At 47.1% G+C, this 19,944-nt stretch overlaps 3 protein-coding genes across 3 annotated transcripts; 1 reads left to right on the top strand and 2 right to left on the bottom strand.

Moving 5' to 3' along the window:
- Positions 1-7,031: 7,031 nt before the first annotated feature.
- PtA15_17A67 (uncharacterized protein) lies at positions 7,032-7,631 on the bottom strand (the record flags this gene model as incomplete). Its single annotated transcript, XM_053164571.1, has 2 exons — positions 7,032-7,348; positions 7,430-7,631. The coding sequence occupies 2 exons, from the start codon at positions 7,629-7,631 to the stop codon at positions 7,032-7,034; spliced, it is 519 nt and encodes a 172-aa protein (XP_053028141.1).
- A 7,610-nt stretch (positions 7,632-15,241) lies between these two features.
- PtA15_17A66 (uncharacterized protein) lies at positions 15,242-16,141 on the top strand (the record flags this gene model as incomplete). The annotated part of the gene is made up of 6 exons (XM_053164570.1): positions 15,242-15,271; positions 15,370-15,383; positions 15,497-15,508; positions 15,578-15,611; positions 15,690-15,866; positions 15,971-16,141. 6 exons carry the CDS (start codon positions 15,242-15,244, stop codon positions 16,139-16,141), a joined length of 438 nt encoding a protein of 145 aa, XP_053028140.1.
- A 1,749-nt stretch (positions 16,142-17,890) lies between these two features.
- PtA15_17A65 (uncharacterized protein) lies at positions 17,891-18,974 on the bottom strand (the record flags this gene model as incomplete). The annotated part of the gene is made up of 4 exons (XM_053164569.1): positions 17,891-18,289; positions 18,380-18,484; positions 18,587-18,790; positions 18,882-18,974. The coding sequence occupies 4 exons, from the start codon at positions 18,972-18,974 to the stop codon at positions 17,891-17,893; spliced, it is 801 nt and encodes a 266-aa protein (XP_053028139.1).
- Positions 18,975-19,944: the final 970 nt, after the last annotated feature.

Raw genomic sequence — 19,944 nt, 5'->3', positions numbered from 1 at the left:
CAGGCACCCACTAAGATTTTTTGGTTTGCCACTCCGCAAGTGCCTTCCCCCAAAAGCTATTATGTACGTCCAATATACCAACACTCCTTACTCAATCCCCCACGCTACCCCACCATTGTTTCCAAATTGCAACCGCAAAAATCTGTTGTTTATTTTGCTGCTTGTGCTTGTGTAGAATATTTCTACAAGGTATGTTTGAATCACCTTTTTTTCTCTCTTTTTTCTCTCAAACGCAATGAATGTGTACAAACCTGTTGATATGACTCCCGCTGTTCTGAGGGGTCTTCAGATCCTTTCAGTGTCCAATGGATTAGAATTACTGTTGGTCCATTCACTGCATGGTCAAATAAGCCTGACTCAAATATTGATGACTTAATTCACAGCCTTCAAGAGCTCTAATACGCTCTCCCTGGTTGTGTTACTTGGTACAGATCTGAAAGCTCAAGGCCTGGATCTTCCAGATGTTGATGTTGTTATTCAGTTTGATCCTCTGCAGGATGTCCGCAATTTTTTTCATCAGATCTGATGGACCACAAGGGTAGGGAAAAGTGGACATACAATAATTTTCCTCCAAACAAATTGAGAACTAGAATTTAGCTGGAAACTGATCAACAGGACTTGCTCAAGGGTGATCCAAGTCATCCTGCTATTAATCCCTCTGCTGGAAGTGATAAAAATCTAGGATATTTTTCCTTGCCTTGCCTTGGCTTGACTTGACCTTTTTCTTCTTCTCATTATGTCATTCATTTATTATTTGTGTTAGTTATATGTCCGATTTTCTTGGGTGTACACCAGGGGAGATATGTTCCCACTCCCCAGGGAGTGCCTTACCGTAACTTTTTTCCATAACTGTGCTGGAGGCCTTTGGTAAAGCAATATTGAATAGGTATGAACAAGACTGGAAGTCAGCGTGGAAATCAGTTGGAAATCATTCTGAAATAAACCATAACTCGCCAAAAATTTATCCAGAACTCATCTATAATCCATCCAGAACTCATCCAGAATATAGTCCTTTCTTGGCTCCATGACCAGTGTGTCCTTTCCATGGAGATGTGAAAGGCCCAGCCTGTGATTTTTTCCCCCTCATGTACTCGCGTACATCAGGGGGACAATTGGTGTCTCAAAACAAATTTTTTACTTTTCATGTGGCTGTGAAAGGCCCATCCTGTGATATTTCCACCTCAATGTACGCGCGTACATCAGGGTGACTATTAGCAAAGTGCAAAAAGGTTAACTTGCATGTGCACATGTGAATTTTGAAAAGCAAAAAAATATAAAATTCACTAGATCATTTTCGTGAGGAGAACAGTATATATGGCCAAAGTGAATTGGCACCGCAATCCAACCTTGACTTAACTCAGACTTTCACCCTATTAAAACAGTTTTTTGTCATTTTTATCAGCCAAATTCAAATTAATTCCCGCATTTCCAAGAAAATGGGTTTCAATTTCAATGACTGCAACATTACCACATTCCAAAAATCTAAACCCAATAATACCAAGTCAACTTTTAGTTTAATTTTGTACATCCGGGCAAATAATGTGAATTACAAGAAACCCATTTTTTTGGAGGAATTGCTTTTGAGAATGGGAATTTTGCTTTGCTATCCTTAAAAATCAGTAAACAGGAGCAATTGATGAGTTGGACTTTGGTGAAATATCATTTCATCATATTTCTTCCTACAGTTGTACATAGAAAACAAAAGAATTCTACACAACATTGTGTTGAATTCCAAATCAATTGTGACTGACTTTTCACTAACTTCTTCATCCAATTTACTATTTTGGGGATGAGTTACTAATCCACATCAGGCTCACATCCAACCAAAACTCACATAAAATTCAGCTCTGGCACTCCCTGGGGAGTGGGAACATATCTCCCCTGGTGGTAGGCCTGATCAATTGGACCAGCTTTGAATTCAATCTTTCCCTAGTTATATAATGTGTGCAGTTTGTGCTGACTATGCAATTGATGCCTGTTTTGCCGTGCGGAAGACCCTGAGGGGTCCAAGGGCGCTTTTCCTTGTGGCGGCGATCCATTTGGCTGCCGCTTCTCGCCTGGTACTTGCCACAGGCCGCTGTGCCGCAGCTGCCCGTAGCAAGTGTGGGAAGAGAGGCAAGAGAGGGTTTCCCTCTCCTTGGCCTCGACCAGGGTGTGAGAAATGACAGTGATTCATTCCGGCAACTGCAACAAGAGACAGGAGTGGGTTCAGGCGTATACCCCCACTCCTGAGTGTATAGACGGGTGGGTGGGAGGTGCCTAAAGAAAATGGCGAGCGCTAGAAGTGGGCGAGGGGAGATCTAAGGGGAGGGAACACGTGAGGAGCGTGTCTCTCCCTCCGCTGGGGACTCTTATAAGAGTCCCTCTGGCGTGTAGTCGCGATCTGCATGACAGCTTGCTTCTCGCGGTCTGTGCGCCACCCAGCTCCGATCTCTCAGGTCTGCCCACTTAGCAGCCTCCATGGACGGAGGGGAGCTCCCGGTGCCCTACTTGCACCCCCGCAATCCATTTGGCTGCCGCTTCTCGCCTGGTACTTGCCACAGGCCGCTGTGCCGCAGCTGCCCGTAGCAAGTGTGGGAAGAAAGGCAAGAGAGGGTTTCCCTCTCCTTGGCCTCGACCAGGGTGTGAGAAATGACAGTGATTCATTTTGGCAACTGCAACAAGAGACAGGAGTGGGTTCAGGCGTATACCCAGAACTCAGGATTTCTGAGGGAGCCTGAGCCGCGCGTGAACCCCCAAAACTCCAGAAGAAAAACTGCAGAAAACGGAAACAATACAACACTCTCATTCTCTCTCAACCCCGTCTTCCCTGACGTTTGCGAGGATAGCTCTAGTGCGCTTGAGGGCGGCCGCGTCGTACAGCCTCAAGTAAAGTTTGTAGCACCGTGAGGTCCATTGTCCCAACAAACACAGATCTTCGGTGGACATGCCTAACGCGTGCCTCAGAGACGCCCCCCCGACGCGGAAACTGTGACCCAGGACGCTGGGGTAACCGCCGTGTTCAAGTGCTGTTTGGATGCGCGAGATCACGTCTCGTCAAGTAAGATGGAACCGAGTGCGACCTTCGTGGTAGCCAAATAAGGATGTCCTGGTCGTGCCCAACTCAGCCAGGCGTCGTCTGAGCGCGTCCACGGGGCACAAAATTCCTCTCTGCTTCGTGAGCACGATGAGTTGGGCGCCACCTGGACCGGCGGTTTTTGCGGACCTTAGTGTCAGAGTCGCTATCTCGCCCCCCGTTTCGCCGGTCGTAAAGGTGACATCTGTGGTTAACAACGATGTGGCGTAAGGCAACGTGCCTTGCCGCTTCGACTACGTCAGTTCCCCCAGCCGAGCGAGGCCCCAGAACGCGACTAAGGCCAGGTCAGCCACGGCGCGGTCGAAATTAGTCCCCCCGAACCTGGCGCGGTCGAAATTAGTCCCCCCGAACCTGATGTTGGCGATGGCCAACAATTGCCACAACATCACTGGTGGTTTGGGGGACCGTAGTGCAGTCGTAGCGTCAACCCTAGCAGAAGAACGTAGGATTAGACCTATGCGTGCCTCGTTCCAGGCCGGGAATGCAGCGGAGTGGAAGTTGTGCCACGCCCGGAGGCCAGATATGTATTGGCCGAGAGTCGAGGAATTCACTTTGCCGGCATTGGAGGTGTGTGCGTTGCGCCCTGCCCACACGCAAAACCGTTTGAGCGTCTCGCCTGAAATCGGAAGCGCGCCCAGTGGCTCGTTGCATGTGGCGCAAAACTTCAAAAACTTTTTTACCGCGCAATTGTATCCGTTTAGCGTGGATTCCTTCCAGCCTCCCAGGATCACCAGATCTGCCACGGATGGCGTGCGCGAGACCAAGCCGTTGGTTAAAAAACAGTGAAATTTGTCGAAAGGAGCTGAAGGCCCCGCGGGGACGATAGGCATCGCGGGAAGGTGAGAAGAAGAAGAGATGGTACAAAGGTCTTTAGGTAAAAAATGGGATACAATCACAACATGTCGAGGGGCACGTAGTGAGGGAAAAGAACTCGTTGGGTGTGGCGGCCGTGGAACGGGGAGGAGGAGAAAAATTAAAAAAGGATAGCAATATTCAAGCTATCAGCTCTTAAGCATGGAAAAGTACAGGTGTCAAGTCCTCCGGGATCAGGAACCAGACCCTGTCCTGTGCCTTGTGTGGACCCTGCACGCCTCGTGACAAGCCATCCGCGGTGTTCTCCTTCGATACGACCCGTTTAGGAGTCACATCTAGTTGAACTTTCACCAGGAGTGCTTGTATCATTTTCCACTCCTCATTCACGTGGATGTCCCTCGATTTCCTTGAAGTCAGGACGCTTTCCGTTGTCGTGTTGTCAGTCCAAACGATGAAATTTGTTCCCCTGACTACCCAGTCCAGCTCTTGCAACATGAGGATACCAATACGAATGGCGACTGTCTCTGCCCATGCGATAGTCCTGTGTGGCTTGGGCCCCCGCCAGCATTCCTTCAACCTAAGTTGACACCAGCGATGCCCAATGATAACGCCGATCCCGAAACTAGTCAAGGCGTCGCCGACCCAGCTGATCTCAACTTCCTTTGACACGGGAATAAGTCGAGTGCAGGTGAAATCCGACAGAGTGTCAAGCCAAAATTCTAAGTCGGTTTTTACGTCCTTGGGAATTGACCGCTGGGCCCAGAATCTCTTCCATTGAGTCAACCAAAGAAACGTGGTTAAGACGGCCGGCTAGTATTTCCACCTCGTTGAAACAAAACGCACCGCCTGGCTCTAGGAAAAACTTGATTTGACTTATTCGTTCTGTCAATTTAGCCTCTGGGAGGCGTACCGTGCCGTCTGCGCTGTTTGAGATAAAACCAATGTATTTTTGTTCATCTGCGAATTCAGAACATTTATCTTTATTTGTTGCCACGCCTAGAATCAACGACCGTTCTACGATGTCTGTGATTTTGCACTGCGAAGTAGGGAGCTTAACAAATAAATTGTCGTCAACCCATCTGAAAACCTTCACAACGTCGAACTCGGATTCCATCAAGCGCTTCCAGGCGTCTGCCGGTTTCCCAAAAGAACTGCAACCCGCTACACCCCCGAAAGTGATACGCGTGTTGAGGTACAGGTGTCCTTCCAAATCCTTCACCATTAAGAATGGCCATTGCCTAGGGGCCGTAGGGATCTGCCTGTAGGCCTTTTCCCAGTCGAAAATGGCTAGGCTCCAAGGTCCTTGATTGGACTTAAAGAAATTCGCGACGATCTTGAAATTGTCCCACGTTGTCTTGAAGTCCGTCTTGTCGACGAAAGAGTTTACCGAAGGTATTTCTGCGTCGTTTTGTGGGAAGGAGAGGTTGTTGATTGGCCTCATCTTCCCGTCTGCGTTTACCACCGAACCTAAAGGACTGGTCCTGAAGAAAGGAAATATCCTTGCAACCTCCTCGTGCGTAAAGGGTCCAAACATTTGGGACGCTGACACCTCTTCACTTATTGACTTTTGAATCTTTTCCCGTGCCTCAATCGCCGAGCTGTGATTCTCAGGAGTGAACCACCTCATAACTCCGACGACATGATCCGGAATGCCTTGATCAAACCCCTCCTTGAAACCTGTAATAATTCCCTCTAATTCTGGCAGGAGACCCGCGGTTTTTAACGCTTTTTCCCATTCAGGGACGTTCATTTTGCATGATACTGCTAAAGGCCAATGTGTTCTTCACAAGACACATGGCAAGGGATTAAACAAAACATACCGTCAAAAAACAAAGATCACGAAAGAAAAAGCCAAAACAGGTTTGAAACCGCAAGGAAAAAAAGTCTCTGAAGCCTAAATATGATAGATACAGGCAGGACAAGCAAAATGTCTTGCCCTATTGTTCGATAAGCACACTCCAGACCCTCTCCATTGAGAAGCGGTCGAAACGAGGAAAAGGAAACCTCCGCTTTTAAGAAAAATCCAGAAAGGTGCCGCGAGACATGTACTCGTAGCGTGAAGAACAAGCAATGTACAACCTACTTCTTTTGGTTGACAGCTGGCCCGTTACCCTGACCATTTCCTCCGCCTCTCCCATGTCGACGTTCCACAAACCCTTCGACCGAGAAGTTAGAACCTTGATATCCTTTATTGCATTTTCTCGAGTCGAACGGCGCATACGGAGTCGGTTGATGATAAGAGTTACTGCCTGACGCGTGCTTGTTTTGATCTCTAAAACCTCGGCCCCTAAACTGGTTTGATTGACGTCTGCAATGGGGATACGTCGGCGAATCGTAAAACTGATCTGTGTTGTGATGATAGTGTTGCGCCGCGCCGTACATTGGGGTGTGGTGTTGATGGAAACCTTGAAAATATGATTGGTGGCGGTCAAAACCACTTGGGATAGGTGAAGGGACCATGAGATGTGCGACACCAACTTCAGGATCCGCATAGGAGTATTCTTGACCTGGGGCGTATTTATTCTCTTTCCACCCCGCTTCCCCAAAAGTCCTAACCACAGTGTAAACCTCCTCGATGAGTGTTTGTTGACGAACCGAAATGTCTTGAATGGCGGACCCTTCGTCAGACGCGATCCTGTGCGCGAAGGCCGAGTCGCGAATCGCCATATTGTACCGTAAAGCGGTCATGAATCCGTATCCGCTTTGAGCAATGACGTCACAGTGTTCTTTGTGCGTCAACAACCTTGCTGCAAAGAGACCCATGCCGTAGACATCGCGCAAAGTTAGATAAAAATTTCAATGGTTGATCGTCCAATCGGAATGAGTTTCAGTCCACTCGGACGCGTAGGCCAGACCTTTATAAGCCCGCTCAGTTTCAGCGGATCTGACATGCCTGAAAGTGATATGTGCCTTGATAGTGCGTTTCTTCCAATATGTGATACCCAACAGCCATAAATATGCGAATTTCCAATGTAAATGTGTCTTCATAAATTACTCACCGTTATTGAAAATAGTTAACGGGATTGGAGCTTTCAAAGCTTTAATATTCTCGTCAAAATAGGGGGTGAACCCCACGTCGTGATGACTCGAAACTGCTCCCACCGCATGAATCAAACCGTGTTCGCGCTCAGTCGCTATGGATTTAGGAACGACATCCGGTTTCACCGTTTAAAAGGACTGGAGTTGCCGACACCGTTCGCAAAACAGGAGGCTTGGAAACTGGTCCGACGGGCTCATCCATCGCGGCCAACATGTTAGATAGATACTTGCATAAAATCTTATCGCCGGCGGACTGCGCTTCTTTCACCTTCGCCCATAAATGTGCGCGTTCTTCTTCCAAATCTGAAGACACCTCTATAGCCGGTGGAGGCATGTTGGTCGCCTTTAGCACGTCTTTCACCGTCTCCTTAGACAATCTTGGTACCGAGATGATAGAATCAACATCTAAAATTCTGTCCGCTGTTATGTGAATGCAACCAAATAAACATGCATCCCCAAGGATTGTGATTGAAACTTCTAATAATTGCAATCTTAACTTACCTTCGTCCCCTTGATCTCCCTCCTCTTCTGGGGAACCTATGTTCTCCTCTACAGCACAATCTTTCTCCCCGGTGGTTTGAGATGCTGCTTTAAGGGTTGCAGCAGGCGTAAGAAGCGATTCTGCCACAGCTGAGTCTTCTCTACGCGTGTTTTCATTGACTCGCTTCGCTGCTAACGCCCTGGTAACGTTCTTTTCGACCATTTTTCTATGCGCTAATAAAATGGGCGTATAGCAACTAGCTTTATATCAGCATTGAGTTGCCTTATGCGTGCAGTACGCAAAGAAAGGAAACCTGAGCCACCTCACAATAATTTAATGGGGTCTTATGAATCTAGAACCTTCAAAAGTATTCACTATTGTTGGAATGATAAACTTCACGTGCTAAATAAATTTACGTCGAAGCCCCCAAGCCAGAATCATCAGCTCTAATACAGTCAGGAGATGAAACTCGATATCAATCAACCTACTTAGATCTTTTGGCGTGGATGTCCTTATGATCACAGAGTAAATATGAAGTACAGGTCTTTTGCCGTAAACGGCTTGTGACGTAGACGGCTAGAGAAAGGGTTCTGTCGTAGATCGTTTTAGAGCTGAACGCGTAATTGAAGTCTGCTTGGTCACAGTAACATCAATGAGTCAGAACGATATTCATGCGTTTATGCAGAATGAGAGATGTCGGCTCATAACAAATTTGTGTGAAACATTTGAACCTTGTGGCGATAGAGGCCTGTTGGTTCGGATAGGCTTGTGCTTCTCCAACCTTGTGGTGACTGAGACCTTCTGGTTTGCGGACAAAAACGGGATATGATCAAGTAACCTTGTGGTAAATACCTGTTGGCTGATCTATGAGGATGGAAAACTATGTTTCTAGTTGAGTCGCGAAGATGGAAAACTATGGTTCTACGAATTGTTGGACTTTTATCAATGCAGATATGCGAGAACTATGCCTAAAGAAAATGGCGAGCGCTAGAAGTGGGCGAGGGGAGATCTAAGGGGAGGGAACACGTGAGGAGCGTGTCTCTCCCTCCGCTGGGGACTCTTATTAGAGTCTCTCTGGCGTGTAGTCGCGATCTGCATGACAGCTTGCTTCTCGCGGTCTGTGCGCCACCCAGCTCCGATCTCTCAGGTCTGCCCACTTAGCAGCCTCCATGGACGGAGGGTGTAAAGCTGTGGATCCTGAAGTCTAAGTGGATGATAGAAAAACTCCCCCAAGGGACATAATATTTCGAATGAGTGAAGGTATATATAGTGAAATGTAAATACATACTTGGGTTGATGAGCAAAGATAAAACCATGAGAAACTATAAATATAGAAAATATGCTAATGTAGGAATGTGACAGCATGAGAAAGTACATAAATAGAAATAAAACCATATTTTGACATAACACTCCCCCCCTCATCAACCACGGAAAAACAGAAAAGACACAACAATGGAAGAAATATAAAATAATCAGAAATAAATGAGTACAAAAATAAAAAATATAAAACAAAGAGACAAGGAATAGGTGATGAAATTAAAGTATAATAAAAGTGAGAGAAGATAGGAAAACTGATTGGAAAGAGAGACAGTAAAAAATTCCAGTCGATGACAACGCCCCGCCGAGATCTGCACAATATAAGATGTATATGGTTAGCATCCAAAGAACCAATCAGTCGCCGACACCTGTTTGGGGTCCTGAAGGGAGACGAACAGATGCGGGGGGTGCATGTTCATCGCAGCCAGCGCATACTTCCCCCCCTTTACTTGCCAATGTGGAGGATTGCAAACGCAATCCGACTGCCGCTAAAAACTCCGAAACTTTCCGCCACCCAAGAGCCTTGGTGAAGATATCGGCCAATTGGTTGTCGGTGGAAATCCACTCGAGGCGGACCTTCTTCAGATAAAGAAGTTCATTGATGATATGGAACTCTCGATCCACATGGCGGTGTTCCTTTCGAGTGCGACAATCCGAGCTGATTTGAACGGCGGCCTTGTTGTCGCAAAGCATCAACGGAGGAGGAAGGTCAAAAAAATGAGAGATGATTTACGATAATACACAGGTGTCCTTTGAAGCAAAAGACAGCACCATATATTCCGCCTGGCATGTGGATCGCGCCACACACGTCTGTCTTTTGGAAGACCACAAAACAGGCGCCCCCCATACAGTCGAGATGAATCCGTGTACTGAGCGAGATGCCTCGCCACCCCAGTTGGCGTCGACGTAAGTGGTAATACCATTGTTGAGGGGGCGGGAAGCGACAATTGGCAGTGCAAGATTAGCACTGTAGCGGATATATGAGATAAGGTGATCAAGAGCCTCCCAGTGCGATTCATCCGGTACCATGGAGAACCTAGCAAGGAAATTCACTGTGAAAGTGATGTCTGGTCGCGAACCTGCGGCTAGATAAAGCAGACAGCCAACACGGGAGAGGTATTCAATATCCATTGAACCGTCCGAAGGATTTGATTGAAGGTTGGTTGAGGCGATAGGAGTGCGAGTCTTGATGGAGGATTGCTGCATAGAAATGATTTTTTTGATCAACATTGGTTGATCAATGGTGAAACCGCCTTTCACCTCTCGCACCCGGAGGCCAACAATGCTAGATAGGGATGAATCCCATTTTAGGTCGAGCACCGAAGACAAACAATCTTTTAGAGACTCCAATAGCGACTGCAAACTAGCCGTGAACAGGCCATCATCTACATGTACCCATAGATACACCATGTCAGCTCCGGATCGATAGACGTATGTCGACTGGTCCTTGAGGGCCGGGAAAAATCCAATCTTCTCCAATTGTGACTTCAGATGTAGCCACCAACATCGTGCCGCCTGGCGCGTTCCGTACAGTGCCTTCCGGAGCTTGAGGACACAACCTGGTTTGGCTTTTACACCTGGCAGAGGACGAATAAAAACCTCATGGTCAATATCACTGTGCAAAAAAGCGCTTTTGACGTCGAAAGAAGCCACAGGCCAGCGGAGCCGCGACGCCATTGCCAGTAGGATCCGCAGCGCAGGAAACGTCGGGGTTGGCGCGAAGGTGTCGCCAAAATTCCTGCCGTGAATTTGTTTGAAACCTTGGCCCACGATCCGTGCCTTGAACTTTGAGATCTGTCCCTCCTGAGTCCGCTTAAGTGCAAAGACCCATCGGCATGTGAGGATGTCTCTGGCCTCTGCCTCGGGGACCTCCTCCCAAACTCAGAGATCAACCATCATTCCTACCTCCGCATCGATTGCGGCCTTCCATTCGGCCCGTAGCGTCGAGTTGATTGCTTGCTGATAGGTAAACGGAGCATCTGACGTGAAAGATGATTCCAAAACTGCGGACTCCAAAACCGCATCCTGAAACTCCAATTCTCGTAGCTCACTGAAATCCCCTAGGCGATCAACACGGATTGAGTTGAGAACTGCGTTGACTGACCCTGAGTTAGTCATCTGGGACGGGAGATCATCTTCATGAAAGATTACTGAGGCGCCACGTTCGAGCTTCTTCGAGTTTGGGTTCCACAAGAGCCATCCATGCGAGTCATCGAGAACACCGACGTGAATGAGAGCCGTCGACCGTGGGACAAATTGCTTTGGGTAATTTATGTCATGGAGATAAGCACGACAACCAAATACCCGAACCATATCGAGAGATGGCTTTTTCTTCAGCAAAAGTTCATAAGGAGATTTTTCAGCACCAGTGTGGACAATGCGGTTGAAAATGTACGCTGATTGCTTGAAAGCCAAAAACCAAAGGGAGTTAGGCAACTTAGCGTGTATTAAAAAGGTCCTCGCCATATCCAAAAGAGTCCGATTTGTCCGTTTGACATTTCCATTTTGATGATGTTCATAGGGAACGCTCAACTCATGGCCAATGTCGTTGTCTTTGAGAAACTTGTTAAATTTATTTGACGTTAACTCGCCGGCATTGTCCGAGCGGATGGTCTTCACTCGGTGCAGGGTGAGTCGATTGAAGTCGAGAATCCAGTCTGATACCGCCTTGCCAGCCGATGCCTTGCTCTTTAAACCAACAACCAATGTCATCCGCGAGAAGATATCATGTATCACCAATCCGTAGGTACTGCCATTGAGGGCCTCAGGAAAAGGGCCAACCAAATCTATGGCAACAATGTCACCAGGTGCATCTGCTAGCTCACGTGAAGGGGACTGAACAGGAGTATGTGTGCTTTTCGAAAGAGAACAAGAATGACATTTGGTTTTTGGGAGGGATAGTTTCTTCATTGGAATACCGGAAACACACTGGCAATTGATAGTTTGATTGAAGAACCGGACGGCGATGTGACCGAGTCGAGCATGCCACAGACTGGAAGCGGAGATGGATGAAAGATGGGGAGAAAGATAACAAGACTTTAGGGAAGCAGACGATGAAGGAGATGGAATGAACCATCGGTATTGATTGATATATGTTGAAAATTTTCGATCGTGCTGATTGAGTATAAAACGACCGTCGACAAAATCCACCTTTCCGTCCCACCTATCAAAAAACCCAATGGAAATAACGGTCCCAGAGATCCTCGGAACAAGCAGTACATTTTTCAGATGTAATTCGCCAAAACGCGTCGGAATCACGGCATCCCCAATGCCATCTACGGGAATGCGGTCTTGAGAAGCGACACGCAGCCGTAAATTAGCCGGGCGGAGAGTGACAAAAAATGATGGGTGTGACGTTACATGGTGGGTAGCGCCAGTGTCACACAGAGGGTCCTCCGGGTTTTCAGGTGGTGCCGAAATAGATGCGAGCTTGCCTGACTGGGTGATGAGACGTCCAGAGATGACGTTAGATTTCTTTGGCCTCCACGGCGGATTCTTCTTGCGAGGATCTTCCAGCGGCGGTAAGTTGCTCTTCACACGTGGGCAGTCCGGCGCCCAGTGTCCCCACTCCCAGCAAACATTGCAGGGAAAATCGGCCGTGAGGTGCTGCTTGGCCCATTCGTCCGGAGGAGGGACCGAAGAAGTCGACGTCGACTGGCCTCCTTGACCCGAATGCCTGGGCACACCCCGTGATCCTCGAAAACCACCGCGCCCGCGAGTACCGCGGAATGAGCCGGAATGTCCGCCACGATAACCCTGGGACGACATTGCCATTGCCAAGGCTGTCCCCAAAGCCGATGCCGATTGATGGAGCCGGGTCGCCATTTGTAGAATCTCCTCCGGGCTGATCTCGAAATCCGGTTTGATTGCAATCCGGTGTGAGAACTCCTTTGGGATGGGTTGGCAGTCCTTTGAGGGGGAAATAACAATATGATATTCCAGCTAAGTAATACTACTGTTACGGGTGGTTTGAAAGACCTGCCCCTCTATTATACTACACAGAATTCTGACAACAAATTTATTTATTGTTGTGGCGTGACTTTATGATGGAGAAAACTTGTATGTAGTAGTCTCTATCAGACCTAGATCAGTTTTAACAAGTACAAGGTGCGTATACAACCTCTATATGGCAAGATGGGCAAAGAATATAATCAAGTGAGAATATGTTTTGTTGGGTTTTTAATGGTTTCAGCAGAGGGAAATGATGATGGAGTGTGGTATGGGATTTCTATGTTAATGTATGATGACTGTGTCTTCCGTGATGATGGCAAAATGATGACTGGTGACCACTGAGCTGGGGTGCCTGGGTGATGATGGAAAAATGGTGGGAGGAGGGCCTCCTTATATATTCTTTTCTGAGTTATTTTTGCTGGTGAGGGCTGCACTTGAGGCATTTCTGCTGGTGGTGACCCTGTGGATTGCACTGCTTCTGCCAGGGGTGCATAACTTAAACCGATGTTCCGCATGACCATGTGTGATTTGTACTTTTTAAGGCAAAGTCCACCTAGGTTGGTTGCACTGCCAAAGTGGAGGCTTTCTGACCGCATGCATCGATGTAAGGTCCGTGCAAATCTGTTGAGTTGTTGAGTGGAGGCCTAGTCGATGCAGTTTCCAACGCGCAGGTTGCGTGAGGTGATCTGTAGCTAATAGTGGAGGCCTGCCTAACTAGTAAATCTAACTATACTCTTCTATATATGCATGCCTTTTATGATTTATATGAATTTCCACCTGGGTATGGCCTGTACTAAACCTATAATTGTAACTAACTTCTAAACTAAAAGAGCTAGCTGGGTAGTTGAAGTGAGTGACTAGGGTTAAGTTTGTATTTAGAATCTATTTCTCTAATAATATTCTATCATATGCTAGTATTGTAGGCTGTGAGTTGAGGTTTTGGCAGTTTTGTTGCGCGCAACAGATCTGGATCACCACACCGGGCATCCATGGAATCAGCGATGGTTTGCTGATAGCGGTGGGCGGTGGAGTGGAAAGACAAAGATAATAACTTATCTTTAGTCAATCCCCCCAGCCTCTCATCCAGATCGTACCAGCTCCGCTTTAAAGCCTCACAGCTGAACGATAGCGAGTCTGATGCATCTGGGGCCTGTGCAATGTCAGACCAACGCCTTAGGAGGAGAGACCAGGAGGTGCCAGCAAATCGCCCCTTCAAAGACTTGTAGGCCCCATACGCTGTCAACCCGTTGAGGGAAGAGCGCAGCGCCGGATCGATCGAATGTTGAAGAAGCGCCAGAATACCGTCCGAAGTTGCCGGGTCCGTGGCCGAAGTGTCCGTCTCGAAAAAATTTGCATTCTGAGTGACGCCTTTGACAGTGTTGATGATCGCAGCCAACCACAGAGGAAAGTTGGTCCCGTCCAGTGACAACTGAGGTTCGACCGACTTGCCGAGTTGATGCCAACGAAGTTGACTCGCGACTTGAGTGGTTGAAGCCGTCGCGATGGTCTGGTTGGTGTTGGTGAGATTTCGGATCAGGAGCACTTTGAGCAAGTTGTCGTCGATGCCGCCTAGGCCAGACTTCTCAAGTTCTCGAGCAAGTATGGTATCAAGAGATTCAGATGATTTCTGCTCGTTGTCGGACTGTTCTCCTGGCTGAGGATGATCGGATTGAATGGGGTTGACGGAGGAAGAAGGGAAAGGGATATTGGAGTTATCTTGAGACATGGTATCGGACAAGAGTGAAGAGTTGGCGGATATAAAGGGATTAGAGTCGAAAGACGCTTCGGGGATGGAAGGTAGAGGGCGTCGAGGGGGTGTTACTCGAGCAGTGAAGTCTGGAGTAACAAGGTCTGGACGATCGGAACGTGTATTAACCATAAACTTGAAAATCCGGCAAACACGGATGGGTGATTTGGCGGAGTCAAAAAACTAAATGTGTTTATAGAGCTATGTGTGGGGATTTAAGCTTCACGGAAGGATGAAACTTTAGAGGACTTGAATATCTTCACGAAAGGATGAAGATAGGATCGGATCGAAAGGAAAAACCCCGCTGGTCACAGCGCGGGCTCATAACCTGTAAAGCTGTGGATCCTGAAGTCTAAGTGGATGATAGAAAAACTCCCCCAAGGGACATAATATTTCGAATGAGTGAAGGTATATATAGTGAAATGTAAATACATACTTGGGTTGATGAGCAAAGATAAAACCATGAGAAACTATAAATATAGAAAATATGCTAATGTAGGAATGTGACAGCATGAGAAAGTACATAAATAGAAATAAAACCATATTTTGACATAACAGAGGGGAGCTCCCGGTGCCCTACTCGCACCCCCGCAATGAACTGATTTGTCTCAGCAGTTGATTTCTGCAGTCGAAGTTCCGCTTGCGCCTGATCGTGCTCCCCCCCAGTGCGCGCGGCGGCCGCCCGCAGTTCAACCGGCCAGATAAGCTTTCCTCCGGTCGGCTGACAAGGAATCGTTTGGCTTGAATTACATAAATCCAGGTTCAGGTTTATCTCTCCAACGATCCCCAATTTGCCAGCCTCTCGAAAGATATCACGATGTCCAGCCCTTCTGAAGTCGCTACTCAGGTAAGTACCTTATCCTAAGAGCTTTCATCATTTACATCAACTGATTCAAACGTATCACTCTTTTGTATTTGATTTCCTTCTGAATATGACGATCTCAGTTCGTACAATTTTAGTGAGTGTCTTTTTCCTCTCCTTCGTGACACCCAACCTTTTACGATCGTTGGATATTGATGGTCTAAACGTATCACCTCCCTGGTCCGAATACCATCTACCAAACTGAAACAGTTATGAAAAATTGTGCGTAATTTTCATCATGAATTCATCGCCTGCACCTTCCTGATTCTGAGACAAATACGCCCTTGGCAGTGATACGGACCGGAGTCAACTAGCACCACTCTACGTGAGACCAGTCAAACATTTTATTTGGCTGATCTACCAGGAACACTGACTCGATCGAATCCGGGATGATCAACTCTAGCGCGAAACGTCTATGCTGACATTCGAAGCCAGCCCATACCTCGGGACTGCGAATATTGTCAAGAAGCTCCAAGAGTTGCCGTTCACCAAGGTGACCCACCAAGTACACACGCTCGATGCTCAGCCCTCTAACTCGGCCAACCCAAGCATCATCGTGCTTGTCACTGGTGCACTCCAAGTTGGTCTGATTCCCATTTGTTTATTATACCTTGCCCCATGCTTCGAGTTTTGATCTTTTTCATCTCGTTCCTTAATGGCCTCCTTCTCAATCCTCTCTCCTAGGTCGACGGTGAAGCGAACCCCCTCAGGTTCTCTCAAGCGTTCCATCTTGTTCAGGAAAATGGAACCTACTTTGTCCTCAATGATGTTTTCCGACTCGTATATGTCAGTCAACGTTTCTCACTATCGATCACAAAGTCTCATCGAGCCCGTCAAGCTTTAAAGCCCTGCTGACCAGCTTGTGGCTGTATTTCATCCTTGTTTTTATATATATATATATAAACTTTATACAAACGGCGTCTACTTCTGCAGGGCTAACCCAGACAACAGTATTAACGGTGACAGCGATCAGCCTTGTTTGAAATATATGCGAGCTACTTGACTAGGAAATACATCGATGCCTCAAGGATTGTTTTTGAAAGCAAAACAAAATTTCAGTTCTGCCCAATTTCAAGACCCCAGCCGGGAGGTCCTCTAATTGACTATCATTCGGGTTGTCCCGAATAGACCCGTAGGTTAGCTCCAGTTTTACTAAGACTCTTTCTAGCCACACAGCTTGAGTTTACGGCTTTAGGTAGTACTTGTAAGATGTATAAATATATGATTGGTTGGACCAATCCCAGCAATCAACGAGATACATACTTCTGGGATTAAGAGGCAAGTAATTAATCAGCTGATTTGCCACACTGTGCAGCTTTCAAATTCAGTCAATTGAGGGTAATGGCATCAGTTGTCAAGTAACTGCAATTGTTTGATGTGTGGTTGAGGACAATCTGAGTTATGGTTTGTAACCTGAAAATACCCATGCATGTGGTGGTAATTACCTGTTGAATTTCTGTTGTCCACCTAAAATCACTCGGCCTCACACCAACGGTGAAACAAATACAATACATGTATCTGTATCTGCCTGTATTTGTATCTGTTTTGCACCCAATACTATTTATTTGTATTGTATTCAAAGACCAATACTGTACAAATGTATTCAAACCTTGGTATCTTGTTGCAAATACAGCCCAATACAAGATACTGTATTTTTACGTTTTTTGATAGTTTTTCTGTATACAGTCCACAGTGGCCAAAAACAAGAAAATCAAGTTTTAATAATTTATTGATACAATACTATGGTATTGTATCTTCAGGCAGATACAATACATTTGTATTTACAATTTTGTATTTTTCAACAGATACAATACACAAGTATCTGAAGATACTGTATTGTATAGTATCTGTTTCACCATTGCTCACACACTGCCTTGTTTAACTGCACCTACCATCCTTCAGTGTTTGTCAACTCTTGCTCCAGTTCACTCTCCATCCCCCACCTCACCTTCCCGATTACTTTATGTACTCCTCAACTCTTCAAAAACTCATCCGCCCATGAGACCACACAAGGAGTTTACTGTTTCAGGAACGACCGAGCCCCCTCTTCAGAAACAACGCCCCCATCTCATTCTGCCATTGGCACAGGTATTCGCCCGGATCAGCGCACACTCTTATGCGATACAAAGTCGATTGAGTTGATTCGAGGCGAGGCTGAGTTATTTGCGAAGTTTGCAAATATGTGACTGTAAGCAAACCTGACATTGATAGGCTTACCCGTCATAGGTCGATGTCAAGACTCTCGGGCACAATTCCTTTTGGGTCGTTGTTGTTCCAACCTCCATGATGTTGAAATGATTAAATAAAAGTCTTTCTCTGTTACAGCTAAAACAGAACAACATGAAAAAACAACGAGGAGAAAGAGGCCCAATGGTACATGCGGGAGACTGCTTAACATACATGGGTTTAAAGAGGTGCCAGCGTTTCGTGGATGGGCCGAAGAATATGGTCAGATATGTGGATATAGTCAGGATATAGGTCGAAGAAATTGTCTGCTCAAGAGATTGTCATTTCTGGAGTGGGAGAGGGGGAATGTACAGCGTAATTTGCATATAGAAACTCAGATATAGAATGCGGGAGTAAAAATTGAAAGCGTTGAATAAATTAGTTTGCCTTAAAGAAAGGAGACGAGCGCTGCTTGCCGATTTTGAAGAGTTTGAAAGGTTTGAAAGGTGATCTCAGACTGCGGGGGGCGCTGTGAGTGTCGCTAGAAGACTCCTCCGTAATCGATGGCAGATACTCGGTAGGACTGGAAGGGATGCTTTCGAGCTTGCAGCTCGGGCGCTGGGATTTCGTGTCTGAATCCTGAGTGACCGGGCGGTAGAGGGTCCCGTTGGGGACCTGGAAGACCTTCCAGTAATCCGCCCGGGTCGCCGAGCCGTACCCGCCGTCTTCGCTCAAGGCTGGGATGCTGAAAACTTCCAGAGAACACGGAATCTGCGATGGGTATTCTTGCTTCTCTCGAGCATCCGATAAGGTCTCGGTACCTTCGTCAAACCTCCCCTGCAGCCGGAAGGGGTGCATCACAAGTGCAAGTCAGAAATCCTGCTGTTATGAGCGCAATCCTGAGCCCCCTAAAAATCATAAACTGACCAAATGTAGCAGGCAAATGGCGCAATTGAAGATTACCTCGCAAGCATACAAACAGAAGTTGAGGCCTGCTTCTTGGTAATCAATTCGAGAACGCCCACCCATGAGCTGTAACATTGTTTCAATCAGCCTCTGGCTTTCCGAGCAGGTATCATTCGAGAGTGGGCAAGATGTCTAGAGGTTCAGTAGGCAGGGTGGTAGTAGACTCACCAACAGAGCCACTGAGAAATTTTGGTGAGCATGTTCATAATCTTCGAGAGAAAAGAGGAGGGCCCCAAGCTGAAAGTATTCTACGGGCGAGGCCGATTGATCAGAGACTGCCGCTTGGAAGCAGTCGACGGCGGATGGATAATCGCCCAAGCCAGCCTGAACCATGCCCATGTTGAAACAGATCCTAGGCGAGCGAGAGATCATCTACATTCGGCCAGAGAAAACCCGGATCAGACAACAAATTTCAATCTCAGGATTCGGATTTTAAGAGAGAGTTGTTCAAACAGCAACCTGCCTCGAAGACATAGAGTGAGCGGTCTAAATCTTGGTTATCAAAGTATTTTAGCGCCCTCGTCCAAGTTCGGTCGGTGTAGATTTGATGATTCATTTTTTTCAATTGCAAGACAGATAATGAGAGTGGGAGTAGTTGAGGACTAGTGGGGGCTGACGCGAAATCGAGGCAGTTAATTGAACGACGGAAGGCTTTCAATCCAAGGATGGCTATGCTACGTGGGGGAGTGAGAAAAGATTGAGGACAAGAGGGGGCGGGTAACGCTGCCAACGTTAATGAAGAGCATATATACCGGGGTCGAAGTGCTGATGAGGTGCTGCACTGCCGTCTGACTTATCGAAAACCAATGACAAATAGACGATTATTAACACTCGAAGAAGCTTGAAGTTTGTAGCCTTTGGTTGTAAGGTTGAACCCTAGCTGACAGCACATGGCTGAAGCGAAGGACCTCAGATCCGGCAAACATGGCCATGGACCGCTGAGCTTCGTTGACACATTTTGAGGCGAGCACGTTGAGGGTCCAAATTTTAGATGCTTGCGCATTCCTCCAAGCAGACGGAGGTGTTGCCCAGTTTCCCAAGTGTCAGACCGTGCTAGCACTGTCGGATCAAACGTAACCTAACGTAACCAGGCAGTAGGCTCAGCTAGGGACCGATGCCACTCAGGTACCGCAAAAGCTTGCCGATTCTGCTGAGCCCAGACGCGAAGTCAGAGGTGATCGACGACGAGGCCGATGTTCAAACTTGCCTGACTCCACCACGGAACCTGTTGCGTATCATCTTGACAAACAGCACCAACTGTGTATGAGCATCAATATCTCCAGCGTTCTGTGGCAAACTCGATCGATTACCGTACGTAAAATTGTTCCACCCTATCGATCCTTGATTGTTGGCCCCCTACTAATTATAAGGCCAATAACTTAAATGTAAATAAAGTCTCGGCGTGGGGTCCATGGCCTTCCATGAGTGCGTAAGCTTGATTTAAATATATGTTTATGTATGCGCTATCACGCTCTCGCCAACGATTCCAGGTCTGCTCAGTCCGGGATACGAGCCGGCTTGCATGT

The sequence above is a fragment of the Puccinia triticina genome, chromosome 17A (assembly GCF_026914185.1).
Source record: "Puccinia triticina chromosome 17A, complete sequence".
In the NCBI taxonomy this organism is placed as follows: domain Eukaryota; kingdom Fungi; phylum Basidiomycota; class Pucciniomycetes; order Pucciniales; family Pucciniaceae; genus Puccinia; species Puccinia triticina.
This window is presented reverse-complemented; position numbering and strand designations above follow the sequence as displayed.